Raw genomic sequence first — 23,765 nt, forward strand, 5'->3', positions numbered from 1 at the left:
TATCATAAGTGACATTATCACAAGTGACATTTCAGACTTCTTAATGGAGCAAAAGAGAAACTGTCATTATTCTGGAAATTCTGATGTGCTATTATTATAGTTAGAAAATTCACAAGCTCCCGTCGATCACCTGAAGGAAACACGGTGTGCTGTGATGGACACATGTTGAGATATCTTGACTTGACACATTTAACAATGCAGAGGAAAATAGTCCACTCAGTCAAGTGATACAGAAATTCATATTTCCAATGCTGTGCATATACATTATTAAAAATAGATTTAATCAAAGTGAATAGGGTTTAGGAATCACAGTGTTATTATCTAGTTATTTACAGCCGTTTACATGTTGTTCAATTCATCTCTGCAAATCAGTTGGACTGCACACTGATGAATAACATTAACGTCTATCATTTCACATGTTTATGAACAATTCACCAATACGAGTCAGCCATCCATTTTCCTCCATGTATTACAGATGAACAGATAACAGCAGACAACCTTTTCTGGGGGCTTCAGTTCCTTTGCCATTTGGGCACATTCAGCTTACTGCCTACTACGAGAGGAGAGGACTGTGTTCATCATGCTGTCTTACACAGGCCAGGTTTGCCAGGTGTGAGGTAATTAAATCAACAAGCGTAGCTAAGGCCAAGATTTAAGAGCCTTCATTTACATGATAGTGGTAATAGAAAGGTGCAGGAACCAGAGCAAACATGGGGTGGATGACAACAGCCATTTGAATCACTGGAATAAACAGGAATGATCAGACCATGTGGTGGAATCAGTAGCTAACAATGATAACAACCCATAATACATGCCTGTCTTAGCACGGCTCATTTCAGTGTGTCAGAGAACCCACATGCTGCTGATAGATTTCACAGTCCTACAGGTCACTGGTCAGTGAAAATGTCTCTAGGGTGTCATAACAGGTTGTGGCAGCCTGGTCACTCTCTTCCCACCCCCACGTTCGGAGAGATCCCTGGCTACATTCCGGCCTATTTATCAATGCAGGGCCTTAGTTCCTATGGCAACAGTGCCAAGCTTGGCTCAGCCGGGGAGGTAACGCCAGATCTGGTGTGGCCAAACCGAGAGCTGTGCCGTGATATACAACCACGTAATACTAATGCTGTAGCTCAGTTAGTGACACGAGACAGCTGAGCAGGAGTCCACTGGGCAACAAGTAGCGACAGAAAAGGTGCTGTGTTGAGAATACTTCTCGGCTGTAGGATAGGATACAGATAGGATACAGACGACAGCATTAAAGCATTGAAAGTGTGGTTCAAGCTTGTGTTACACAAGATGTAGGTGCCAACTCAGCAGACTTTAACCATGACAGTCTCATTAATGAGAAATCGAAACATATTTCCAGGACAAGGTGGACTAGTGAATCTACTGAGGCTTGGGTTATCTGTAGCCTGGCTACGGTGGTAGTACATCCTGAGTAATGCCAGTGTCAGTAATGGCCTTCTGCCTGATAGGCTGGTGAGGGGAAAACACTGCTGGTGCTGAGTTTTAACAAGTGCTGTCTGAGAGGACCATAAATCAGATTGTCCAGAGCTGCCTTGCCTGCCTCCTGCCAATGCCAGATCTGAGGCGTCAGGGAGCAGAGTGGAACAGCCAGGCTGGTTGGGAGGGAGAGCTCTGCAACAACAGTAAACAACTGTCCGAAAACAACCGATATGCATTCAGGTGTCAGGTCACTGACAATTCCTAGGCAACAGACAAATGGATGTGGCCCAAGGTAAAAATGGGTTCTTCCCTGAGTGAGCAGCACAGCATAAAGCATACTAGAGTTGTGTTTCTGGAGGGGTGTTCATTTCCTGGAGTGCTGTGAAAGACTGACTTGTTTGGAGGAGCAGGATACAGCTGGTTGATGTGCATCTCTAGGGGGGAGCTTTGTGCATTCTCCGGCTGCATTCCTCTAATAGCCCCCTCAACTTTATTATGGACCTCTCCAGGACATCACTTGACTCACGGACACAGGAGAGAATTGCCTCTGTGATGCTCAGGGCGTTCAGAAATAGTTTGTAGTAATTGAAATCTGTGGCTTCAAAGCCACTCTTCAAAGCAGAGGAAGAAAAAAAGACAGAAACACATCATTGCCTTTCTCCAAGACAAAAGCCTTATAGGTAAACTTGATTTCCATTGTGCAAACCCGTTTTGATATATTGCTTTGCAAAACAAATCCGAGTCTAGAGACCTTAAGAGGCTGTGGAGAACAAAATGATATCCCCTGGTCAGGACGTCACGGGGAGATGGTGCATGAGTTCCCTCATTACCTTCTGTTCCACAGTAGTCGAGGACCATACCAAACAATCACAGTGAGGCCCCTGGCCACACTGGTGTTGAATGATGACTGTTGCTGTCATAGAAAGTATCCAGATAATCATCTTCAGCTCAGGGGGTTAAATGGCATCCAGAAAGCATGGCCACAACACAGGTAATAAGATTCACATTGCTTGGAGAAGACATGGCCAACTCATCTATTTCCCCCTCTGGGTCTGGTATTGTTTCCAAGCAGAACAGTAGGATCATAAACAAGGATGACTATTAGGGCTGAGCTTTAGTGTGAGCGATGCTGTGAAATGTTACAACACTGAAGCCTCCTTCAAACCTCTCCCTCTCACAACACTATCCTCCACTATCCCTTGCTTTCTCATTAACCTTCACTAATTTATCTCTCTCTCTCAGCCCTTACATTCTCTCGCCCTCTTCTGCGGTACCAGCTGCAGTCTCCTCAAGATTAGCAGAGTAGTTTTGCTCCAGGCAGTGAGGAGTCTGCAGACGTATCAGTCAGGTGATACAGACCACATAGCTAGTATGTTATTACATCTTATGATGAGTATGGAGCAGCAGGTACTAATCTCCCTGACTTTCTAAATGACACTTTTCCATGCTGTGACGGCATAAGGCAGAACACACCTTCACATCCAAAACATGACTCTCTGTGTGGTGGAGGCTTCCAGATAGAAAACATGTGTTCTGAAGAGCCCTCTTGGGGGATGTGAACAGCAGAGATTAATAAGAACCATGTCTGGGGAATGGTGGTTCTGCATTCAGGTGACAGAGCTCAATTCATCACACATCACATTATGTCTCCTGATGGAAAGGGACCATATGGATACAGAATGTCTCTCTGACCAACTCAGGCCTGCACTATTGTTGCACACGAGGAGTAATATCATTGTCAATAGTATTACAAGTACATGCAGTCCCCAGAGTAAAATGATTGTAGGTTTAGTCAACACTCTGAAAGCCCGTAAGTCAATAATGTTTCTAATGGACAGAACTAAGATAGGGAAGCCTTTTAGAAAAGTCAATTTATCAACTCAAAGTAGCTGACATGCTAGGATAGCATTTATTCCACTGACTGTCATTATTTGTTTATTTCAAGTTTATTCGGATGACTGATTTCGTAGACAGTGACCTCACGGCAAATATTTTGATAATTATTTCCAAATAAAAAATCTTGATTGGAAAAAAATGATAACTTATTACAGTATGTCATATAAGTGTGATACATCTGTAATTAGGGATTTAAATTCCTCAATCACTTTCTTTCCTATTCTGGTATGAGCATTTAAAGGTGCCAACATCCCTGGCATGACTTTGCAGAATGCTGTGGATGGATCAACTTCTGAAACCATGACAACCATGCAGAATAGTGGGGAGTCAGTCTGTCACTTTCCCACCACAACACCTGATAGGATCAACAGGAAAAACAATAAACCAAGCAAACAAGGATCTTTACTGAACAAAAGTATTGGTCCAAAGTTTCATGAGCTGAAATTAAAGATCCCAGAAATGTTCCATATGCACAAAAAGCTTATTTCTCTGAAATGTTGTGGACAAATTTGTTTACATTCCTGTTATTGAGCATTTTCCCCTTGCCAAGATAATCCATCCACCTGACAGGTGTGGCATATAAAGAAGCTGATTAAACAGCATGATCATTACAGAGGTACACCTTGTGCTGGGCACAAGAAAAGACCACACTAAAATGTGCAGTTTTGTCACAACACAATGCCACAGATGTCTCAAGCTTTGAGGGAGTTTACAATTGGCATGCTGACTGCAGGAATGTCCACCAGAGCAGTTGCCAGAGAATTTAATGTTGCCCTACCATAAGCCACAATGTCATTTTAGAGTATTTGGCAGTACGTCCAACTGGCCTCACAACTGCAGGTCACGTGTAACCACGTTAGAGCGCTAAGAACCTTGGCGTGATCCTGGACAACACCCTGTCGTTCTCAACTAACATCAAGGCGGTGGCCCGTTCTTGTAGGTTCATGCTCTACAACATCTGCAGAGTACGACCCTGCCTCACACAGGAAGCAGCGCAGGTCCTAATCCAGGCACTTGTCATCTCCTGTCTGGATTACTGCAACTCGCTGTTGGCTGGGCTCCCTGCCTGTGCCATTAAACCCCTACAACTCATCCAGAACGCCGCAGCCCGTCTGGTGTTCAACCTTCCCAAGTTCTCTCACGTCACCCCGCTCCTCCGCTCTCTCCACTGGCTTCCAGTTGAAGCTCGCATCCGCTACAAGACCATGGTGCTTGCCTACGGAGCTGTGAGGGGAACGGCACCTCAGTACCTCCAGGCTCTGATCAGGCCCTACACCCAAACAAGGGCACTGCGTTCATCCACCTCTGGCCTGCTCGCCTCCCTACCACTGAGGAAGTACAGTTCCCGCGCAGCCCAGTCAAAACTGTTCGCTGCTCTGGCCCCCCAATGGTGGAACAAACTCCCTCACGACGCCAGGACAGCGGAGTCAATCACCACCTTCCGGAGACACCTGAAACCCCACCTCTTTCAGGAATACCTAGGATAGGATAAAGTAATCCTTCTCACCCCCTTAAAAGATTTAGATGCACTATTGTAAAGTGGCTGTTCCACTGGATGTCTTAAGGTGAACGCACCAATTTGTAAGTCGCTCTGGATAAGAGCGTCTGCTAAATGACTTAAATGTAAATGTAATGTAACCACGCCAACCCAGGACCTTCAAGGGTGCGTACTCAGCCCCCTCCTGTACTCCCTGTTCACCCATGACTGCGTAGTCATGCACGCCTCCAACTCAATCATCAAGTTTGTAGATGACTCAACAGTAGTGGGCTTGATTACCAACAACGATGAGACAGCCTCCAGGGAGGTGAGGGCACTCGGAGTGTGGTGTCAGGAAAACAACCTCTCACTCAATGTCAACAAAACAAAGGAGATGATCTTTCCAAGGAGGGTTCAACATGGAACCCAAAAGAGTTCTACCTGGAAACAAAACGGTTCTCCTATGGGTACAGCTGAAGAACCCTTTTGGAACCTTTTCTAAGAGTGTACTGTACAGAATCATGTACCAAACCAGCCAGTGATTCACATTTAAAATAAAAAATATAAAAAATATAAAAATATATATATAAAAAAATAATATATTATATATATATATATATATATATATATATATATATATATATATATATACACATTTTATTTATTTATTTCACATTTTCAAACAGTCCATTTATATTTTTCAACGGGTCTATACATTTGGGTGAGGTTTTTCCTCACATAAGTAGCCTCGTTTCACTGCCAAAAATAAAATTAAATCATCTAGTGTTCAGCAAAATAACAACACAATGTCAAATACAGGTAGCCTAGTCAAATAATTAACATCCAATCACATTAGCTGCTTCTCTCTTGTGGGAATTCCACTAACGGTCCGTATGTAGCCAAAAGTAGCTGCTGCTCATTCCGCTTGCTCAAAAATGGATAAATAGTTTAAAAAAGTAAGGCCCGTGTCCATAGAGACACATACCTGCTCTACTGGTAGTACTGCTACTACCAGCAGTACTACACCTGCACCTGTCAACGACACAAGTCGTTCTGCTTCCACGAGCACATCCAATGCTAGCATCAGTAATTCTACATTTGTTGTTAGACCAGCTAGCATGGACACTGACAGTTGTGAATCTGACGCAGCCGAAGAGCTACTGCCTCCTTACCCGGGAAAAGCACCTAACAACAGACAGGGACGTTGGACTTTAATTCTACCTGCTGCCGCGGATATGGCTGGGACAATGCTGGTGGACAAGGCCAAAAGAAAACTATACAGACAATGCCTTTATCAAACAACACTGTTTCATGACGCATCAGTGACATAGCAAGAGATGTTTTGAAACAATTACTGCTTCGCATACAAGCCAGTGAATTCTATGCGTTACAGCTGGATGGGTCAACAGATGTGTCGGGCCTGGCACAGCTCCTGGTATATGTCCGTTACGTTTATGGGGGGTCAATTAAGGAATACATCCTCTTCTGCAAACCACTGTAAACCAGGACAACAGGAGAGGATATTTTTTAAGTACTGGACAGCTTTGTTACATCAAATGGACTTTGGTGATGCGTTGGTATCTGTACTGATGATGCAAAAGCCATGACAGAGAGACATAGTGGAGTGGTTACGCGCGTGCAAGCAGTTGCTCCCGACGCCACTTGGGTACACTGCAACATCCTCAGAGAGGCTCTTGTTGCCAAAGGAATGCCTGACAGCTTGAAAGACGTTTTGGACACTACAGTGAAAATGGTTAACTTTGTTAAAGTAAGGCCCCTGAACTCTCGTGTATTTTCTGCACTATGCAATGATATGGGCAGCGACCATGTAACACTTTTACAACATACAGAAGTGCGCTGGTTATCAAGGAGCAAAGTATTGACACATTTGTTTGAATTGAGAATGAGCTTAAAGTTTTCTTTACTGACCATCATTTTCACTCGTCTGACCACTTGCATGATGACGAGTTTCTCACATGACTGGCCTATCTGGGTGACGTTTTTTCTCGCCTGAACGATCTGAATCTAGGATTACAGGGACTCTCCGCAACTACATTCAATGTGCGGGACAAAATTGAGGCTATGATTAAGAAGTTCTCTGTCTGCATTAACAAGGACAACACACAGGTCTTTCCATCATTGTATGATTTTTTGTGTGCAAATTAACTCAAGCTTACGGACAATGTCAAATGTGATATAGGGAAGCACTGGAGCTGGGTGCACAATTATGCAGGTATGTTCCCGAAACGGATGACACAAACAACTGGATTCGTTATCCTTTTCATGCCCTGCCTCCAGTCTACTTACTGAGATCTGAACAAGAGAGCCTCATCGAAAACTGTAAAAATTGAATTTAGTCAGAAGTCACTGCCAGATTTCTGGATAGGGCTGCGCTCAGAGTATCCTGCCTTGACAAATCGCGCTGTTAAGACACTGATGCCCTTTGCAAAGACGTACCTATGTGAAAGTGGATTCTCAGCCCTCCCTAGCATGAAAACTAAATACAGGCACAGACTGTGTGTAGAAAATGATTTAAGACAGACTCTCTCCAATACAATACAACCCAACATTGCAGAGTTATGTGCATCCTTTCAAGCACACCCTTCTCATTAACCTGTGGTGAGTTATTCACAATTTTCAATGAACAAATAAGGTTTTATATATAAGATGGTGAGATAAAGAGCAAAATGATTAATTATTATTATTTGTGCCCTGGTCCTATAAGAGCTCTTTGTCACTTCCCATGAGCCGGGTTGTGACAAAAAACTCACACTCATTCTTATGTTTAATAAATGTATCGTATGGCAGTGTGTGGCAGGCTTACAATGATGACAAAAAACAACATTTGAGAGTGCGCTGACCCTGGTGCTAGAGGGGGAACACAGCTGGAGGTTGAATGTTTGAAGGGGTAAAGGACTATAAAAAGTTTGGGAACCACTGGTCTAGTGCACACAACCACAACTTTACTTCCGCTTTAACCCAACCCCTCTGAATCAGAGAGGTCGGCTCTGTGACTTGAACTGGCCACCTGACCAACACAATGTAATTCAATTCAATTACATGACACACTGTATCTCCTTGACTGTTTCTACTCAAATAACAACATACCATGCCTTACCAGAGAAACTATTCACATTTCCTGGAATGGATAAATGAAATGTACAGTAGTGTTTCAGACATTCGATAGGAAGGACAGAAATCGTTCAATTTGTCTGTACATTTTTTCAATTGAAACAGATTTTGGTCAATATCTGTATATATATCTGTATAAAGAAATATAACTGAGTGTAAACACCAGTAATATGAATGGAGAGGAAAAGCCTTTCACTGTTCTATCAGCAGGGGATCTTGTGAATAATTAAACCACCAATCATCTACCTCATAGCAGCAGGAGTGTTGTCTCAATAAATGACTCTATGACCCTCTGTGCTGAGCTGCCTGCTAACCACTAGCAGCTCCACTATCAAGTCCACAGAAATAGCAGAATGTGTGAAACACCCAAATGTCACATTTGTGTTTCTTTACAAACAGAGTTGGTGACGGTGTAGAAACAGAAAGAGGAAAACAGACACCCAGAGAGATGCACTGGCAGAGATGGAGAGATTGATGTATGGAATTCATGTGGGCGTGAATGTGAACGTCACATAACTGCAGCCATCAAAACAAGCAACTGGTCTCAACGGCCCACCTGCCATCTGTGGGCCGAATCAATGTCCACTAACAGCGGAACAGTGACAAACAACAGATGACACTCCATCCAAGATGTTTCCATACCACCTTCTCTAAAACTTTCCTACTACCCATCTGTGTTTCCTTAGTGACCGTGTGGATCATTCCCAGATTGGCTGTATAGTAGTCAAAGACATCATGCCAGATGTGTTCAGGGAAATGTTCCTGCCCACCAGCTGTCCACTTACCTCCTCCAGTGCCCAAAGGGAGTCAACCACAGGTTTGATCTTCTTCTGGTTGTAGAGGGAGAAGAGTTTCTCCACCACCGTTTTCACCTGCCCACACCTGCCCTGCTTGAACAGGAGGTTGAGCAGCGAGAATCCAGCAATGACCTTGTTCTCCTCGTAGAGTTTAATAGGGTTCACCTTCTCAACCTGCCACCACTGGGGAGTCAAACCAGAGACACACACATCACTGACCCCAATAATGAATTTGTGTTTCATTGTAAGTAATGAATCCCCGATAAATATTAAAACAGACTGTTCCATTCTGTAAACTCAGTGAAAGACTCAGCATTTCTGACTCACAGATTTTGCAAGGCTGAAGAAACTCTTTGTTTCCCCGGTCACCATGTTTGATGAGCCTGAAAACACAAAAACAAAGACACAAGCTTATAGAGAGAGACAGGGTGGCGATGTTAACTGTTGGGCTGAAGTGATGGGTGAACCGTAAAGAGCCGTGAGGTGAAGAGGGGTTATTGTGGGGGAGGAGTGGTTGCCTCCTTTTGACCTGGCACAGTAAATGAACTCTGTTCACCGTCATACCATTAATTGATTCATGCCGCACTAGTGTTACAACTCCACAACTGTCATACTGTCCAGATTGACTATTGAGTAGATGGAGGGATATTACCGATAAATAATAGGACCATCTGTATTCTAAGTGTCCTTAGACAAGGTGAAAGAGCTTGAGCCTAGATCTTACAAGAAACTTAAAAAATATTTGTGGTCTAAGCTATGTCATAGTGCCTTCAGAAAGTATTCACACCTGTTGACTTTTTCCACATTTTGTTGTGTTTTAGGCATTTTTGTATTTTTTTTTAATGAAAAGCTGAAATGTCTTGGGTCAACAAGTATTCAACCCCTTTGTTATGGCAAGCCTAAACAAGTTCAGGAGTAAAAATGTGCTTAACAAGTCACACACACTATTATTACAAAACTATATGGACACCCCTTCAAATGAGTGGATTCAGCTATTTCAGCCACACAGGTGTATAAAATCGAGCACACCGCCATGCAATCTCCATAGACAAACAACAAATTTCTGCCCTACTAGAGCTTTCCTGGTCAACTGTAAGTGCTGTTATTGTGAAGTGGAAACGTCTAGGAGGAACAACGGCTCAGCAGCGAAGTGGTAGGCCACACAAGCTCACAGAACGGGGCCGCTGAGTGCTGAAGTGCGTAGCGCGTAAAAATCGTCTGTCCTCGGTTGCAACACTCACTATCGAGTTCCAAAATGCCTCTGGTAGCAACGTCGGCACAAGAACTGTTCGTCAGGAGCTTAATGAAATGGGTTTCCATGGACTAGCAGCCGCACACAAGCCTAAGATCACCATGTGCAATGTCAAGCGTCGGTTGCAGTGGTGTAAAGCTCACCGCCATTGGACTCTGGAGCAGTGGAAATGCATTCTCTGGAGTGATGAAGAGCACTTTACCATCTTGCCTTCCAACGGACAAATCTGAGTTTGGCGGATGCCAGGACAATGCTACCTGCTCGAATGCATAGTCCCAACGGTAAAGTTTGGTGGATGAGGAATAATGGTCTGTGGCTATTTTTCATGGTTCAGGCTAGGCTCCTTAGATACAGTTAAGGGAAATCTTAACGCTACAGCATACATTCTAGATGATTCTATGCTTCCAACTTTGTGGCAACAGTTTGGGGAAGGACCTTTCCTATTTCAGCATGACAATGCCCCTGTGCACAAAGTGAAGTCCATACAGACTGCGAGCCAGGCCTAATTGCCCAACATCCGTGCCCGACCTCACTAATGCTCTTTTGGCTGAACGGAAGCAAGTCCCCACAGTAATGTTCCAACATCTAGTGGAAAGCCTTCCCAGAAGAGTGGACGCTGTTATAGCAGCAAAGGGGGGATCAACTCCATATTAATGCTCATGATTTTGGAATGAGATGTCTGACTAGCAGGTGTCCACATACTTTTGGTTAAGTAGTGTAAGTAGTTGCATGGACTCTGGGTGCATTAATAGTTTTTAACATGAATTTTGAATTACTACCTCATCTCTGTAACCCACACATACAATAATATGTAAGGTCCCTCAGTCGAGCAGTGCATTTGAAATACAGATTCAATTACAAAGACCAGGGAGGTTTCCAATGCCTTGCAAAGAAGGGCACCTATTTGTAGATGGGTAAAAAATCTAATAAAAAGCAGACATTGAATATCCCTTTGAGCATGGTGAAGTTATTAATCACACTTTGGATGGTGTATCAATACACCCAGTCACTACAAAGATACAGGTGTCCTTTCTAACTCAGTTGCCAGAGAGGAAGGAAACCGCTCAGGGATTTCACCATGCCAATAGTGACTTTAAAACAGTTGCAGAGTTTAATGGCTGTGATAGGAAAAAACTGAGGATTGATCAACAACATTGTAGTTACTCTACAATACTAAGAAGGAATCTTGAACAGAACTATTCAAAAATATGCATCCAGTTTGCAACAAGACACTAAAGTAATAATGCAAAAAATGTGGTAAAGCAATTAACTTTTTGTCCTGAATACAAAGTATTATGTTTGGGGCAAATCCAATACAACACATTACCGAGTACTACTCTCCATATTTTCAAGCATAGTGGTGGCTGCATCAAGTTATGGGTATGCTTGTAATCATTAAGGACTGGGGAGTTTTTCAGAATACAGAATACATAGAGAGAATGGAGCTAAGCACAGGCAAATCCTACAGTAAAACCTTGTTCCACCAGACACTGGGAGATGACTTCACCTTGCAGCAGGACAACAATAAATAACACAAGACCAAATCTACACTGAAGTTGCTTACCAAGAAAACAGTGTATGTTTCTGAGTGGCAAGTTACCGTTTTGACTTAAATCTGCTTGAAAATATATGGGAAGTCTTGTAATGATCAACAACTAATTTTTTAAAAGAATAAATGGGCAAATATTGTACAATCCAGGTTTGCAGAAAGACTCACAGTTGTAATTGCTGCCAAATGTTTTAAATTTTTTAAATTTAACTAGGCAGGTCAGTTAAGAACAAATTCTTAATAACAATGACAGCCTACTAGGGAACAGTGGGTTAACTGCCTTGTTCAGGGGCAGACCAACAGATTTTTACCTTGTCAGCTCGGGGATTCGATCTAGCAACCTTTCGGTTACTGGCCCAACGCTATAACCACTAGGCTACCTGCCGCTACATGTATTGACTCAGGAGTGTGAATACTTAAGTAAATGAGATATTTCTGTATTTAATTTTGAATAAATTTGCTACCATTTCTGAAAACATGTTTTCACTTTGTCATTTCGGGGTATTGTGTGAAGATGAGTGAGATTTTTTAATTTATTTAATCCATTTTGAATTCAGGCTGTAAAACAACAGATATGGAATAAGTCAAGGGGTGTGAATACTTATTGAAGGCAGTGTATATGTATAGTATAGCACAGGTACAATGGTGCCTAACCTATTTACAATACCTGTCAGTAAGTTTGAAATCTTCTAAATTAAAAATGTCACTCAAGATACTTCATCATTCACAGGCTAACACCACATCATATCTCAAGAGTCTTATGTGCGATACTGGTGGCACAATGTAGCAAATTTATGAGTAGCATCCTGATAGGACACCAACCGTAGAGGATGTAGGTTCCCAGAGGCCTCAGCAGACCGAGGCCTTTACCAGTGTTCTCCCCAGACAGACAGTCCAGGACGATGTCCACTCCCTCTGGAGAGATCCTACCAAATACAGGAAATTCAATTAACGAGAATCAACACGTTCCTCATTTACAGACAGCCTCAACTACAGGCTTCATCAGACGATCTATTAGTCATTCAATGTTTAGTTCAGATTTCAATAGTTACATTTATATATTTTTAGCAAATACTAAACAATCCACTTTATTGACAATTCGATCAGCCCTTTGTTCCATCAGATTCCACTCTTGATTTCAAGTGATACATTATTAAAAGCATTGGCATGACTCACTTAATGAGCACAAATGTGAAAGAAAGAATGAGAGGCATGTTCTGATCAAGGGGTCCTATAGCCTTCCTTTCTGCCTGGTGGTCTGACCGCCTGCTTGGCTAAACTGCTCGTCGGTCTTATGATGCTCATGGCCTTGCATATTATAAAAGGAGCGACTTAAGACCTATTTAATTTAGCTTTTCTCTTGATCCTGAGAGGAATGTGGGGCCACAGAGATGAAAGGCTTATTAATCTGCCTCTCCCTCTGATATGGCTGTATTTACTACCATTGTGATATGCAGGCAGACAGTATTCTCCCTCTGATATGGCTGTATTTACTACCATTGTGATATGCAGGCAGACAGTATTCTCCCTCTGATATGGCTGTATTTACTACCATTGTGATATGCAGGCAGACAGTATTCTTCTCCCTCTGATATGGCTGTATTTACTACCATTGTGATATGCAGGCAGACAGTATTCTCCCTCTGATATGGCTGTATTTACTACCATTGTGATATGCAGGCAGACAGTATTCTCCCTCTGATATGGCTGTATTTACTACCATTGTGATATGCAGGCAGACAGTATTCTCCCTCTGATATGGCTGTATTTACTACCATTGTGATATGCAGGCAGACAGTATTCTCCCTCTGATATGGCTGTATTTACTACCATTGTGATATGCAGGCAGACAGTATTCTCCCTCTGATATGGCTGTATTTACTACCATTGTGATATGCAGGCAGACAGTATTCTCCCTCTGATATGGCTGTATTTACTACCATTGTGATATGCAGGCAGACAGTATTCTCCCTCTGATATGGCTGTATTTACTACCATTGTGATATGCAGGCAGACAGTATTCTCCCTCTGATATGGCTGTATTTACTACCATTGTGATATGCAGGCAGACAGTATTCTCCCTCTGATATGGCTGTATTTACTACCATTGTGATATGCAGGCAGACAGTAATCTCCCTCTGATATGGCTGTATTTACTACCATTGTGATATGCAGGCAGACAGTAATCTCCCTCTGATATGGCTGTATTTACTACCATTGTGATATGCAGGCAGACAGTATTCTCCCTCTGATATGGCTGTATTTACTACCATTGTGATATGCAGGCTGTATTTAGACATTGTATATCTCTCCCTCTGATATGGCTGTATTTACTACCATTGTGATATGCAGGCAGACAGTATTCTCCCTCTGATATGGCTGTATTTACTACCATTGTGATATGCAGGCAGACAGTATTCTCCCTCTGATATGGCTGTATTTACTACCATTGTGATATGCAGGCAGACAGTATTCTCCCTCTGATATGGCTGTATTTACTACCATTGTGATATGCAGGCAGACAGTATTCTCCCTCTGATATGGCTGTATTTACTACCATTGTGATATGCAGGCAGACAGTATTCTCCCTCTGATATGGCTGTATTTACTACCATTGTGATATGCAGGCAGACAGTATTCTCCCTCTGATATGGCTGTATTTACTACCATTGTGATATGCAGGCAGACAGTATTCTCCCTCTGATATGGCTGTATTTACTACCATTGTGATATGCAGGCAGACAGTATTCTCCCTCTGATATGGCTGTATTTACTACCATTGTGATATGCAGGCAGACAGTATTCTCCCTCTGATATGGCTGTATTTACTACCATTGTGATATGCAGGCAGACAGTATTCTCCCTCTGATATGGCTGTATTTACTACCATTGTGATATGCAGGCAGACAGTATTCTCCCTCTGATATGGCTGTATTTACTACCATTGTGATATGCATGCAGACAGTATTCTCCCTCTGATATGGCTGTATTTACTACCATTGTGATATGCAGGCAGACAGTATTCTCCCTCTGATATGGCTGTATTTACTACCATTGTGATATGCAGGCAGACAGTATTCTCCCTCTGATATGGCTGTATTTACTACCATTGTGATATGCAGGCAGACAGTATTCTCCCTCTGATATGGCTGTATTTACTACCATTGTGATATGCAGGCAGACAGTATTCTCCCTCTGATATGGCTGTATTTTACTACCATTGTGATATGCAGGCAGACAGTATTCTCCCTCTGATATGGCTGTATTTACTACCATTGTGATATGCAGGCAGACAGTATTCTCCCTCTGATATGGCTGTATTTACTACCATTGTGATATGCAGGCAGACAGTATTCTCCCTCTGATATGGCTGTATTTACTACCATTGTGATATGCAGGCAGACAGTATTCTCCCTCTGATGGCTGTATTTACTACCATTGTGTATTTACTACCATTGTGATATGCAGGCAGACAGTATTCTCCCTCTGATATGGCTGTATTTACTACCATTGTGATATGCAGGCAGACAGTATTCTCCCTCTGATATGGCTGTATTTACTACCATTGTGATATGCAGGCAGACAGTAATCTCCCTCTGATATGGCTGTATTTACTACCATTGTGATATACAGGCAGACAGTATTCTCCCTCTGATATGGCTGTATTTACTACCATTGTGATATGCAGGCAGACAGTATTCTCCCTCTGATATGGCTGTATTTACTACCATTGTGATATGCAGGCAGACAGTATTCTCCCTCTGATATGGCTGTATTTACTACCATTGTGATATGCAGGCAGACAGTATTCTCCCTCTGATATGGCTGTATTTACTACCATTGTGATATGCAGGCAGACAGTATTCTCCCTCTGATATGGCTGTATTTACTACCATTGTGATATGCAGGCAGACAGTATTCTCCCTCTGATATGGCTGTATTTACTACCATTGTGATATGCAGGCAGACAGTATTCTCCCCTCTGATATGGCTGTATTTACTACCATTGTGATATGCAGGCAGACAGTATTCTCCCTCTGATATGGCTGTATTTACTACCATTGTGATATGCAGGCAGACAGTATTCTCCCTCTGATATGGCTGTATTTACTACCATTGTGATATGCAGGCAGACAGTATTCTCCCTCTGATATGGCTGTATTTACTACCATTGTGATATGCAGGCAGACAGTATTCTCCCTCTGATATGGCTGTATTTACTACCATTGTGATATGCAGGCAGACAGCTGTATTTACTACCATTGTGATATGCAGGCAGACAGTATTCTCCCTCTGATATGGCTGTATTTACTACCATTGTGATATGCAGGCAGACAGTATTCTCCCTCTGATATGGCTGTATTTACTACCATTGTGATATGCAGGCAGACAGTATTCTCCCTCTGATATGGCTGTATTTACTACCATTGTGATATGCAGGCAGACAGTATTCTGCAGGCCTCTGATATGGCTGTATTTACTACCATTGTGATATACAGGCAGACAGTATTCTCCCTCTGATATGGCTGTATTTACTACCATTGTGATATGCATGCAGACAGTATTCTCCCTCTGATATGGCTGTATTTACTACCATTGTGATATGCAGGCAGACAGTATTCTCCCTCTGATATGGCTGTATTTACTACCATTGTGATATGCATGCAGACAGTATTCTCCCTCTGATATGGCTGTATTTACTACCATTGTGATATGCAGGCAGACAGTATTCTCCCTCTGATATGGCTGTATTTACTACCATTGTGATATGCAGGCAGACAGTATTCTCCCTCTGATATGGCTGTATTTACTACCATTGTGATATGCAGGCAGACAGTATTCTCCCTCTGATATGGCTGTATTTACTACCATTGTGATATGCAGGCAGACAGTATTCACCCTCTGATATGGCTGTATTTACTACCATTGTGATATGCAGGCAGACAGTAATCTCCCTCTGATATGGCTGTATTTACTACCATTGTGATATGCAGGCAGACAGTATTCTCCCTCTGATATGGCTGTATTTACTACCATTGTGATATGCAGGCAGACAGTATTCTCCCTCTGTCAATAAGTACTGAGGGGGAACCAGGGATTAGGCTCCTTAAGAAAGGAACTCAAGAGGAAAGCTTGGTTGAATGTGTGCATTTCTAAAGCACTTCAGAATAAATTCAGAATGTGATTATCGGATGGACATGCTTTAAGCCTCCTGATTGCATGACTCACCTCCAAAACACTATTCCTATTAGACAGTAGACATGAAGTTAGCCTTGGCATAGAGGGTTATTTTCTGATTGTCTCCTATTGAGGTGGCAGCATCCCTATGGATTGCACTGATTGCCAATCAAACAAGATAATTAGTGACGGGAGACTAAATCCATACAGTTACATATCGAGATATTATTTTTGAACGATATATCGTATCGTTATGACAATATCGCAATATTATTTTTGCGCTAGTTGTCTGTACCTACACTAAAACTCCAGTATTTTTCCTCCAAAGCTTGCTCTCCATCTTCTTTTTAAATAGGGAGCCAATTTGTTTTCAGCACTTTTATTTTCATGACTGATCTAAACTAATTTTCTCATGGCTCTCACTTGTCCCTCTGCAGCAGACATATGGTGAGTAATATGTTTGGAACAGACAAGACAAAGACATGCAGAGTGATCTGAATGGGCGTAGTATTTATGAGGCATCAGGGCGCTTTCCTGATTGGCCCAGCTGTTCCACGTCCCCAGCAGACAGCCTGTTGCAGGTTGCCTTCAGAGAGCCTCTGAGCACTCTGCCCCACACACTGCCGTTGCTCTCGGAGACGAGCTACGTGTTGCCATAGGGACCGCAGCCACACACGTCCAAATATGGCATCGACTAACATCTGCATCCTCCCTGAGCTCTACATGCTCTGTGTTCTACGTTATCACATTATCATTTCATATGTACATATCAAATTGCACATTATAAACAGAAAGAGATTATTAATAATTATGTGAAATTATGTCTAAACATATTTTAATAAACCTGTAAGATCCAACGAAATTACACATTTGCTAACAAATTAGTCTTATTCATAAAAAATTGTGTAGAACAATTACCTCTGCAGCTCTATGTTTAGAAGAAAGATTTTATCCCAATAATTGCTATTGTAGAACAAAAAACAAACCTTACTTTTTAACTTCTTGTACATAATCAGCATTTCTGTCGAAGAGGTGGGTCACAGAGTCTTTGATGGCTTCATGTTTGAAAGATGAGGCCGTTCCAAACACGGTGACCCTGGGTATAGTGGAGCACAGCTGAGCCACAGCTTGACCCTGAAAAACACCACACGATCGCAGTCAGACTCTCCAAGACACAGACACAATTACACAAGGCCAATCCAGACAATGACATTTCCACAGCTTAACCAACCATAATCCATATTTGATATGAAAAATAATTATAATAATTATTCTCATCCTGTTCTAATCATTCAACACACTAGGTAAAGATAGTAAATGTTTTCTTGTCCATCTCTACTACAGTATGGTACTACATGTGTGAATTAAACAACAGAGTTATACCCCATTGTGTGCATCAGTCTGAAATCTGAGCAGTCGCTCTACTGTATGTTGACACACTGTAAGAGGTTGTTCATGAATTACAGTCTGTAGGAGCATCTCTAGAAGCTGGGAATTAAAGCTGGGAATCACTAACAGTGCTTTCACTAAAGGGAAATGTGCTACATGAGCCTGATAATTCAATGTCTTGTAAAAGAAAAAAGATTTTAAAAATTTGAAGTCTGTGTGCATATATACTGTAACCAGCACAGCCCAGACACTCTTATCTTCAACCACAGTCACATCTTTCCTAGATGTCGTTTTCTCAGCCACATCTCACCATCATCTTCAATCATGAATAGAGCATTATGTAAAACAGCATCTGAGCTGTCTGATAATAGCCACAGGCTGTTACCCTCAAGAGCCACCAGAGATACACACCTTGGCGGTATCTATAGTAACATCACTGATATCATTTTCAGGAGATGCTGTGTTTTTCTTTCCACCTCCTTTCGGGAGTTGACTTACCACACCCCCCCCTGCTGAGTGGACCAATACTGACATCCCCTCTCGGAGATTGGCAACCTCAAACAGCATCATGTAGGCAGCCACGAAGTTCATGGAGAAGGCCGCTGCCTCAGGAAATGTCATATCATCAGGCATGTTATAGACGTAATCCAGTGGTGTGCAAACCACCTCTGCCCAGGCGTTGTAATTTACAAAAGCCATAACCCGGTCTCCTATCTGGAGAGAGGAAAGGGTAAGCTATAAAATATGATAAATGCAGATTTGAGAGGTGACATGGTTACAGGTTCGTTTTAGATGCAACAAACTTCACATGTTACTCTGACCAATGCATTTCAAAATATCAACATTAACCATTTCAAACTGGAACACAAATCAATCATTTGGGAGGTAAAAATGCAAAGTGAGATCAATATAGTTGTGCTACTAATCCATGACATAATATCTGTGACATACTGTGATCTGGATTCACTGACCTCGAATCCCTTGGTGTTTCCTCCCATCGCCTCAACTATTCCAGAACATTCAAATCCAGGGACAAGTGGAGTTTTCGGAGGATTGTCAATATTACCTTGACGCACCATAAGATCCAGGAAGTTCAAGCCACTGCAACAGTAAACGTCTCATTGATATAAACCTCACAATCAAGCAAAGTTATTTATTTTTAACTTATGATATTGGAGAAGACACAATATTGCATGATGGACATTTTCACTATTTGATAAATGTTACTTAGACTTTAAATATGTTAATAAATAAATGCCTGAGCAGTCATAAATTCACAACACAAACTGTTTGACATCTACAAACCCATGCTTGAATTCCAGTCTATTAAAACTGGCTACAGTTCCAAGGCCATGGTGATTCACATGCACTGAACAATGAATAGCCAATCTGTGATAGAGCATATCTGTAACAGGCTCTCCCTCTTATGGAAGAATTGCATGCCACTTGTTGAAAGTATAGTTTATGTGTATTTATTATGGATTTCAATATTATCAATAAAACAATATGGTTGGACTAAAGACAATTATTCAATCCCTCAACAGAATATCCTTACTAAATGCCAAGTAGCCTATCATAAGAGAATAGAGCACAAATACCACAACTGTAGGACTTTGTATGAGCCAGTTGTAAAGAGAAAATCCATTTCAACTGGCTTGAGGTATTTACAGTAACTATTCCTCCTTCTGCCATAGCCAATAAAAACTGATTAAGATGATCAGTCAAGAACAAGCCAAGCAAAAAAAATATTTAGCCAAATTGTAATTAATTCCAACATTTCAGGTGTTTTTCCTTTTCATGATTGGTCCACAGACAGTCCTTATTAATAATCTACAACAAACAGTGAAACATCAGAGGACATGTGGCTTCATGAATGCAATGAGTCATTTTCTAGTGTCACTTTTACAAACTATACAGGTCGAGTTGAACCTACTTTAATTCAAGATTTATTCATGGCTCGCCCATACTGAATCAGAATCTGCAACATGTTGCAATACACTTGTGAATGTGGTAACTTCGCATCACTGATATTTTAAGATCATTTAGGCAGGCATCAATGTAACAATGAATCAACAGTTTAATATGCAACGTTTACCATGCTTTGACGCGAATTTTCACTTCTCCCTCCTGTGGCTCAGGCATCGCCTTCTTGGTTACCCGGAGTTTGTTGAGACCCCCGAAACCGGAAAGTATTACGGCTCGCATTTCTTTGGTATCTCCTGCAGATACTACATTTTCTGTTTCTTTTGCTCCATTCTTCTCTATCATGTGCTCAGTTTCCTCTGTCATCTCCGTTCCTTCTTTAGCCATGTCGGTGGGCTTCATGGGGCTGGAAGGGGATGCTCGAGCTTGTAACTGGTCCTTCCCTCCTTTCAAGTTCAGAATGCGCAGTATGAGCCGAATCAGTTCTCTTTTGGAAGAGGGAGAGGCTATTCGCACCAAAGATGTTTATAAACCTTGGATTGCTGGTGCTGTGATTGGCCAATGAGAGGATTTGAAGCCACCACTCGCCATATTGGCACTCCTCAATTAAACGTTTCAAGGACAAAATTGCATCTATTTAAGTATTGTTTGTTGTAGTGGGGACAGTAACATTATTCATCTAAAAAATATATACTTTAAGGATTTAATATGTTTTTTTAACGTTTAGCTCGCATAATATGATTTAAAAGTATGCATTACATTGTCTGTAACACGTGGCAAAAACGAATGTAGACATTCATACATGTATTTATGTAGCTTCCAAAATATTTGTTTTACACTGGTGGGGAAGTGCCAAGATGGAGGTACAGAAACTACAACTCGGCGCTCCCTTACAGTCATCTAGTGTATATATAAATCACTAGCAGGGACACGCCTGGTGCCCAAATTGATCACGTATGTCTTGCAGTTGAGAGTCGAGTGGAGACGAAAGGCTTCGGTTCAGTCAGTCGTGCTGATGAGCCTAGTTAATGTTGACTTGATGGCAAAAACAGAAGCATGGCATTGGCACTAATTCAAACTTGTAAAATAAAGTTATGTTTATTTCAATAGACGATGGAGAAATAACTTGTAGTATTGGTCACCATCTGGATGTCAGCTAACGTACAACAAGCCGGTGTGAATGACCAGTACAACAGTATGATATCGAGGTGGAGCACTGCTGCAGCAGTTGCTTCACGGGCCAGTAACGTGGCGAATTTGTTCCATGCCACTTGATTATATGTAGAGTAGGACAGCAGCCTACACGATAAATAACTTAAAATATTTGTAGTAACCATTTAGATGTCACTGTGATACAGTCTACTGCCCAATGGGGATAGTTTGTTCTGCAAAGCAGGCAACACAACAACACGTCCTGCAGTAAGGAGAGAAGTAGGTATCTAGATAGTGTCGCAATATCAGGCCAGGCTGACAACTAAAGTGCATTTATTGTAGTGATTTTCACCAAACATGTGGCCTACAACTACGGCATAAGGTCAACATTTTTGTAAACATTTATATAAAAAAATACTTTAAAAAATCCTGTATACATATGATTCTGATAACGATATGTATTGTGCACCTATGGATTGTGCACCAATGAAACGGGGTAAGGCTGTACAGTGAATATACAGTACCAGTCAAAAGTTTGGACACACCTACTCATTCAAGGGTTTTCTTTATTTGTACTATTTTCTACATTGTAGAATAATCGTTAAGACATCAAAACTATGAAATAACACATATGAATCATGTAGTAACCAAAAAAGTGTTAAACAAATCAAAATACATTTGCACACTCTTGGCATTCTCTCAACCAGCTTAATAAGGAATGCTTTTCCAACAGTCTTGAATGAGTTCCCACATATGCTGAGCACTTGTTGGCTGATTTTCCTTCACTCTACAGTCCAACTCATCCCAAACCATCTCAATTGGGTTGAGGTCGGGTGATTGTGGAGGCCAGGTCATCTGATGCAGCACCATCACTCTCCTTCTTGGTCAATTAGCCCTTACACAGCCTGGAGCTGTGTTTTGGGTCATTGTCCTGTTGAAAAACAAATGATAGTCCCACTAAGTGCAAACCAGATGGGATGGCATATCACTGTGGAATGCTGTGGGAGCCATGCTAGTTAAGTGTGCCTTGAATACTAAATAAATCACTGACTGTGTCACCAGCAAAGCACCGCCACACCATCACACTTCCTCCTCCATGCTTCACGGTGGGAACCACACATGCGGAGATCATCCGTTCACCTACTCTGTGTCCTTTAGTAGTGGTTTCTTTGTAGCAATTGAACCATGAAGGCCTGATTCACGCAGTCTCCTCGGAACAGATGATGTCTGTTACTGGAACTCTGTCAAGCATTTATATGGGTTGCAATCTGAGGTGCAGCTAACTCTACTGAACTTAACCTCAGCAGCAGAGGTAACTCTGGGTCTTTCTTTCCTGTGGTGGTCCTCAAGAGCCAGTTTCATCATAGCGCTTAATGGCTTTTGTAACTGCACTTGAAAAAACGTTAAAAGTTCTTGACATTTTCCCGGATTGACTACCCTTCATGTCTTAAAGTAATGGACTGTCGCTTCTCTTGGCTTATTTGAGCTGTTCTTGCCATAATATGGACTTGGTCTTTTACCAAATAGGGCTATTTTATGTATACCACCCATACCTTGTCACAACACAACTGATTGGCTCAAAAACATTAAGAAGGACAAGAAATCCCACAAATGAACTTTCAACAAGGCGCACCTGTTAATTGAAATGCATTCCAGGTGACTACCTCATGAAGCTGGTTGAGAGAACGCCAAGAGTTTGCAAAGCTGTCATCAAGGCAAAGCGTGGCTACTTTGAAGAATCTCAAATATAAAATATATTTTCATTTGTTTAACATTTTTTTGGTTGCTACAACAATGTCGAAAATAGTCAAACTAAAGAAAAATCCTTGAATGAGGTGTGTCCAAACTTTTGACTTGTACTGTATGCATGTCCCCCAATGCAATTATGCTGTCTAATACATCCACAGTGGGATCATTGTCTTATGTCAGATGGCATCTCTCAACCGATCAGTGCAGGCGGAATTTACGCATTATCTTAAGTAACACAATGCAGTTGGATTTCAACAGATTTTTCTGTTTATTGTCAAATGAATTAATTATTGTATTTCATTTTAAATTATGTAACAACATCCAACTTTGTTTAGGATTATTCTGTCCAAATATGACACGATTCCAATATTTTTATCCCTTAACATCACTTTCAAACAGGGGACTTTTATTTTGAAGACAAACTGCAAATTCCACTATTGTGGCTACAAATGAGCACGTGATCAGACAAGGTTATTCGCAAATTTCTTCTTCCAGGCACATAAATTCAAATATTTGTGAGTATCAAAACACAGACCGAACATTAATTGACTATCACAACACATAGGCTACATGACACTCTGTATCAGTATTTGAGAAATATCAAAATTATGAATGCCCATTTACTGGCAATAGTTTATGTCTATAATCCAATCATAACCTGTTTATGAATAAGTGAGCAACAAAGTTACATCTCAAGTAGACTACCATGTAGTAAAATGTATTCTCACTTTAAGAAAATATTGGCCAGGGAAATAGCTAGTGGGTCCCACCTGATAGTGAATTTCCCAGTAGAAAAAACTGCTGTACATTTACCAAGTATGGGTC

General features: G+C 41.6%; 1 protein-coding gene across 1 annotated transcript in view; it reads right to left on the minus strand.

The window, feature by feature from the left end:
- The window catches only part of vat1l (vesicle amine transport 1-like), a 33,327-nt gene extending 12,784 nt beyond the window's left edge, over positions 1–20,543 (minus strand). Inside the window, exons 1-7 of the mRNA XM_065013071.1 lie at positions 20,212–20,543; positions 19,088–19,217; positions 18,615–18,830; positions 17,719–17,861; positions 12,372–12,475; positions 9,076–9,131; positions 8,737–8,931 (exon numbers count right to left, since the gene is read on the minus strand). Of these exons, the coding sequence (XP_064869143.1) occupies positions 8,737–8,931; positions 9,076–9,131; positions 12,372–12,475; positions 17,719–17,861; positions 18,615–18,830; positions 19,088–19,217; positions 20,212–20,441 (1,074 nt within the window). The 5' untranslated portion in view covers positions 20,442–20,543. The remainder of the gene's footprint in view (positions 1–8,736; positions 8,932–9,075; positions 9,132–12,371; positions 12,476–17,718; positions 17,862–18,614; positions 18,831–19,087; positions 19,218–20,211) is intronic.
- Between the last annotated feature and the right edge of the window lie 3,222 nt (positions 20,544–23,765).

This window comes from Oncorhynchus nerka, linkage group LG28, assembly GCF_034236695.1.
Source record: "Oncorhynchus nerka isolate Pitt River linkage group LG28, Oner_Uvic_2.0, whole genome shotgun sequence".
Classification (NCBI taxonomy): domain Eukaryota; kingdom Metazoa; phylum Chordata; class Actinopteri; order Salmoniformes; family Salmonidae; genus Oncorhynchus; species Oncorhynchus nerka.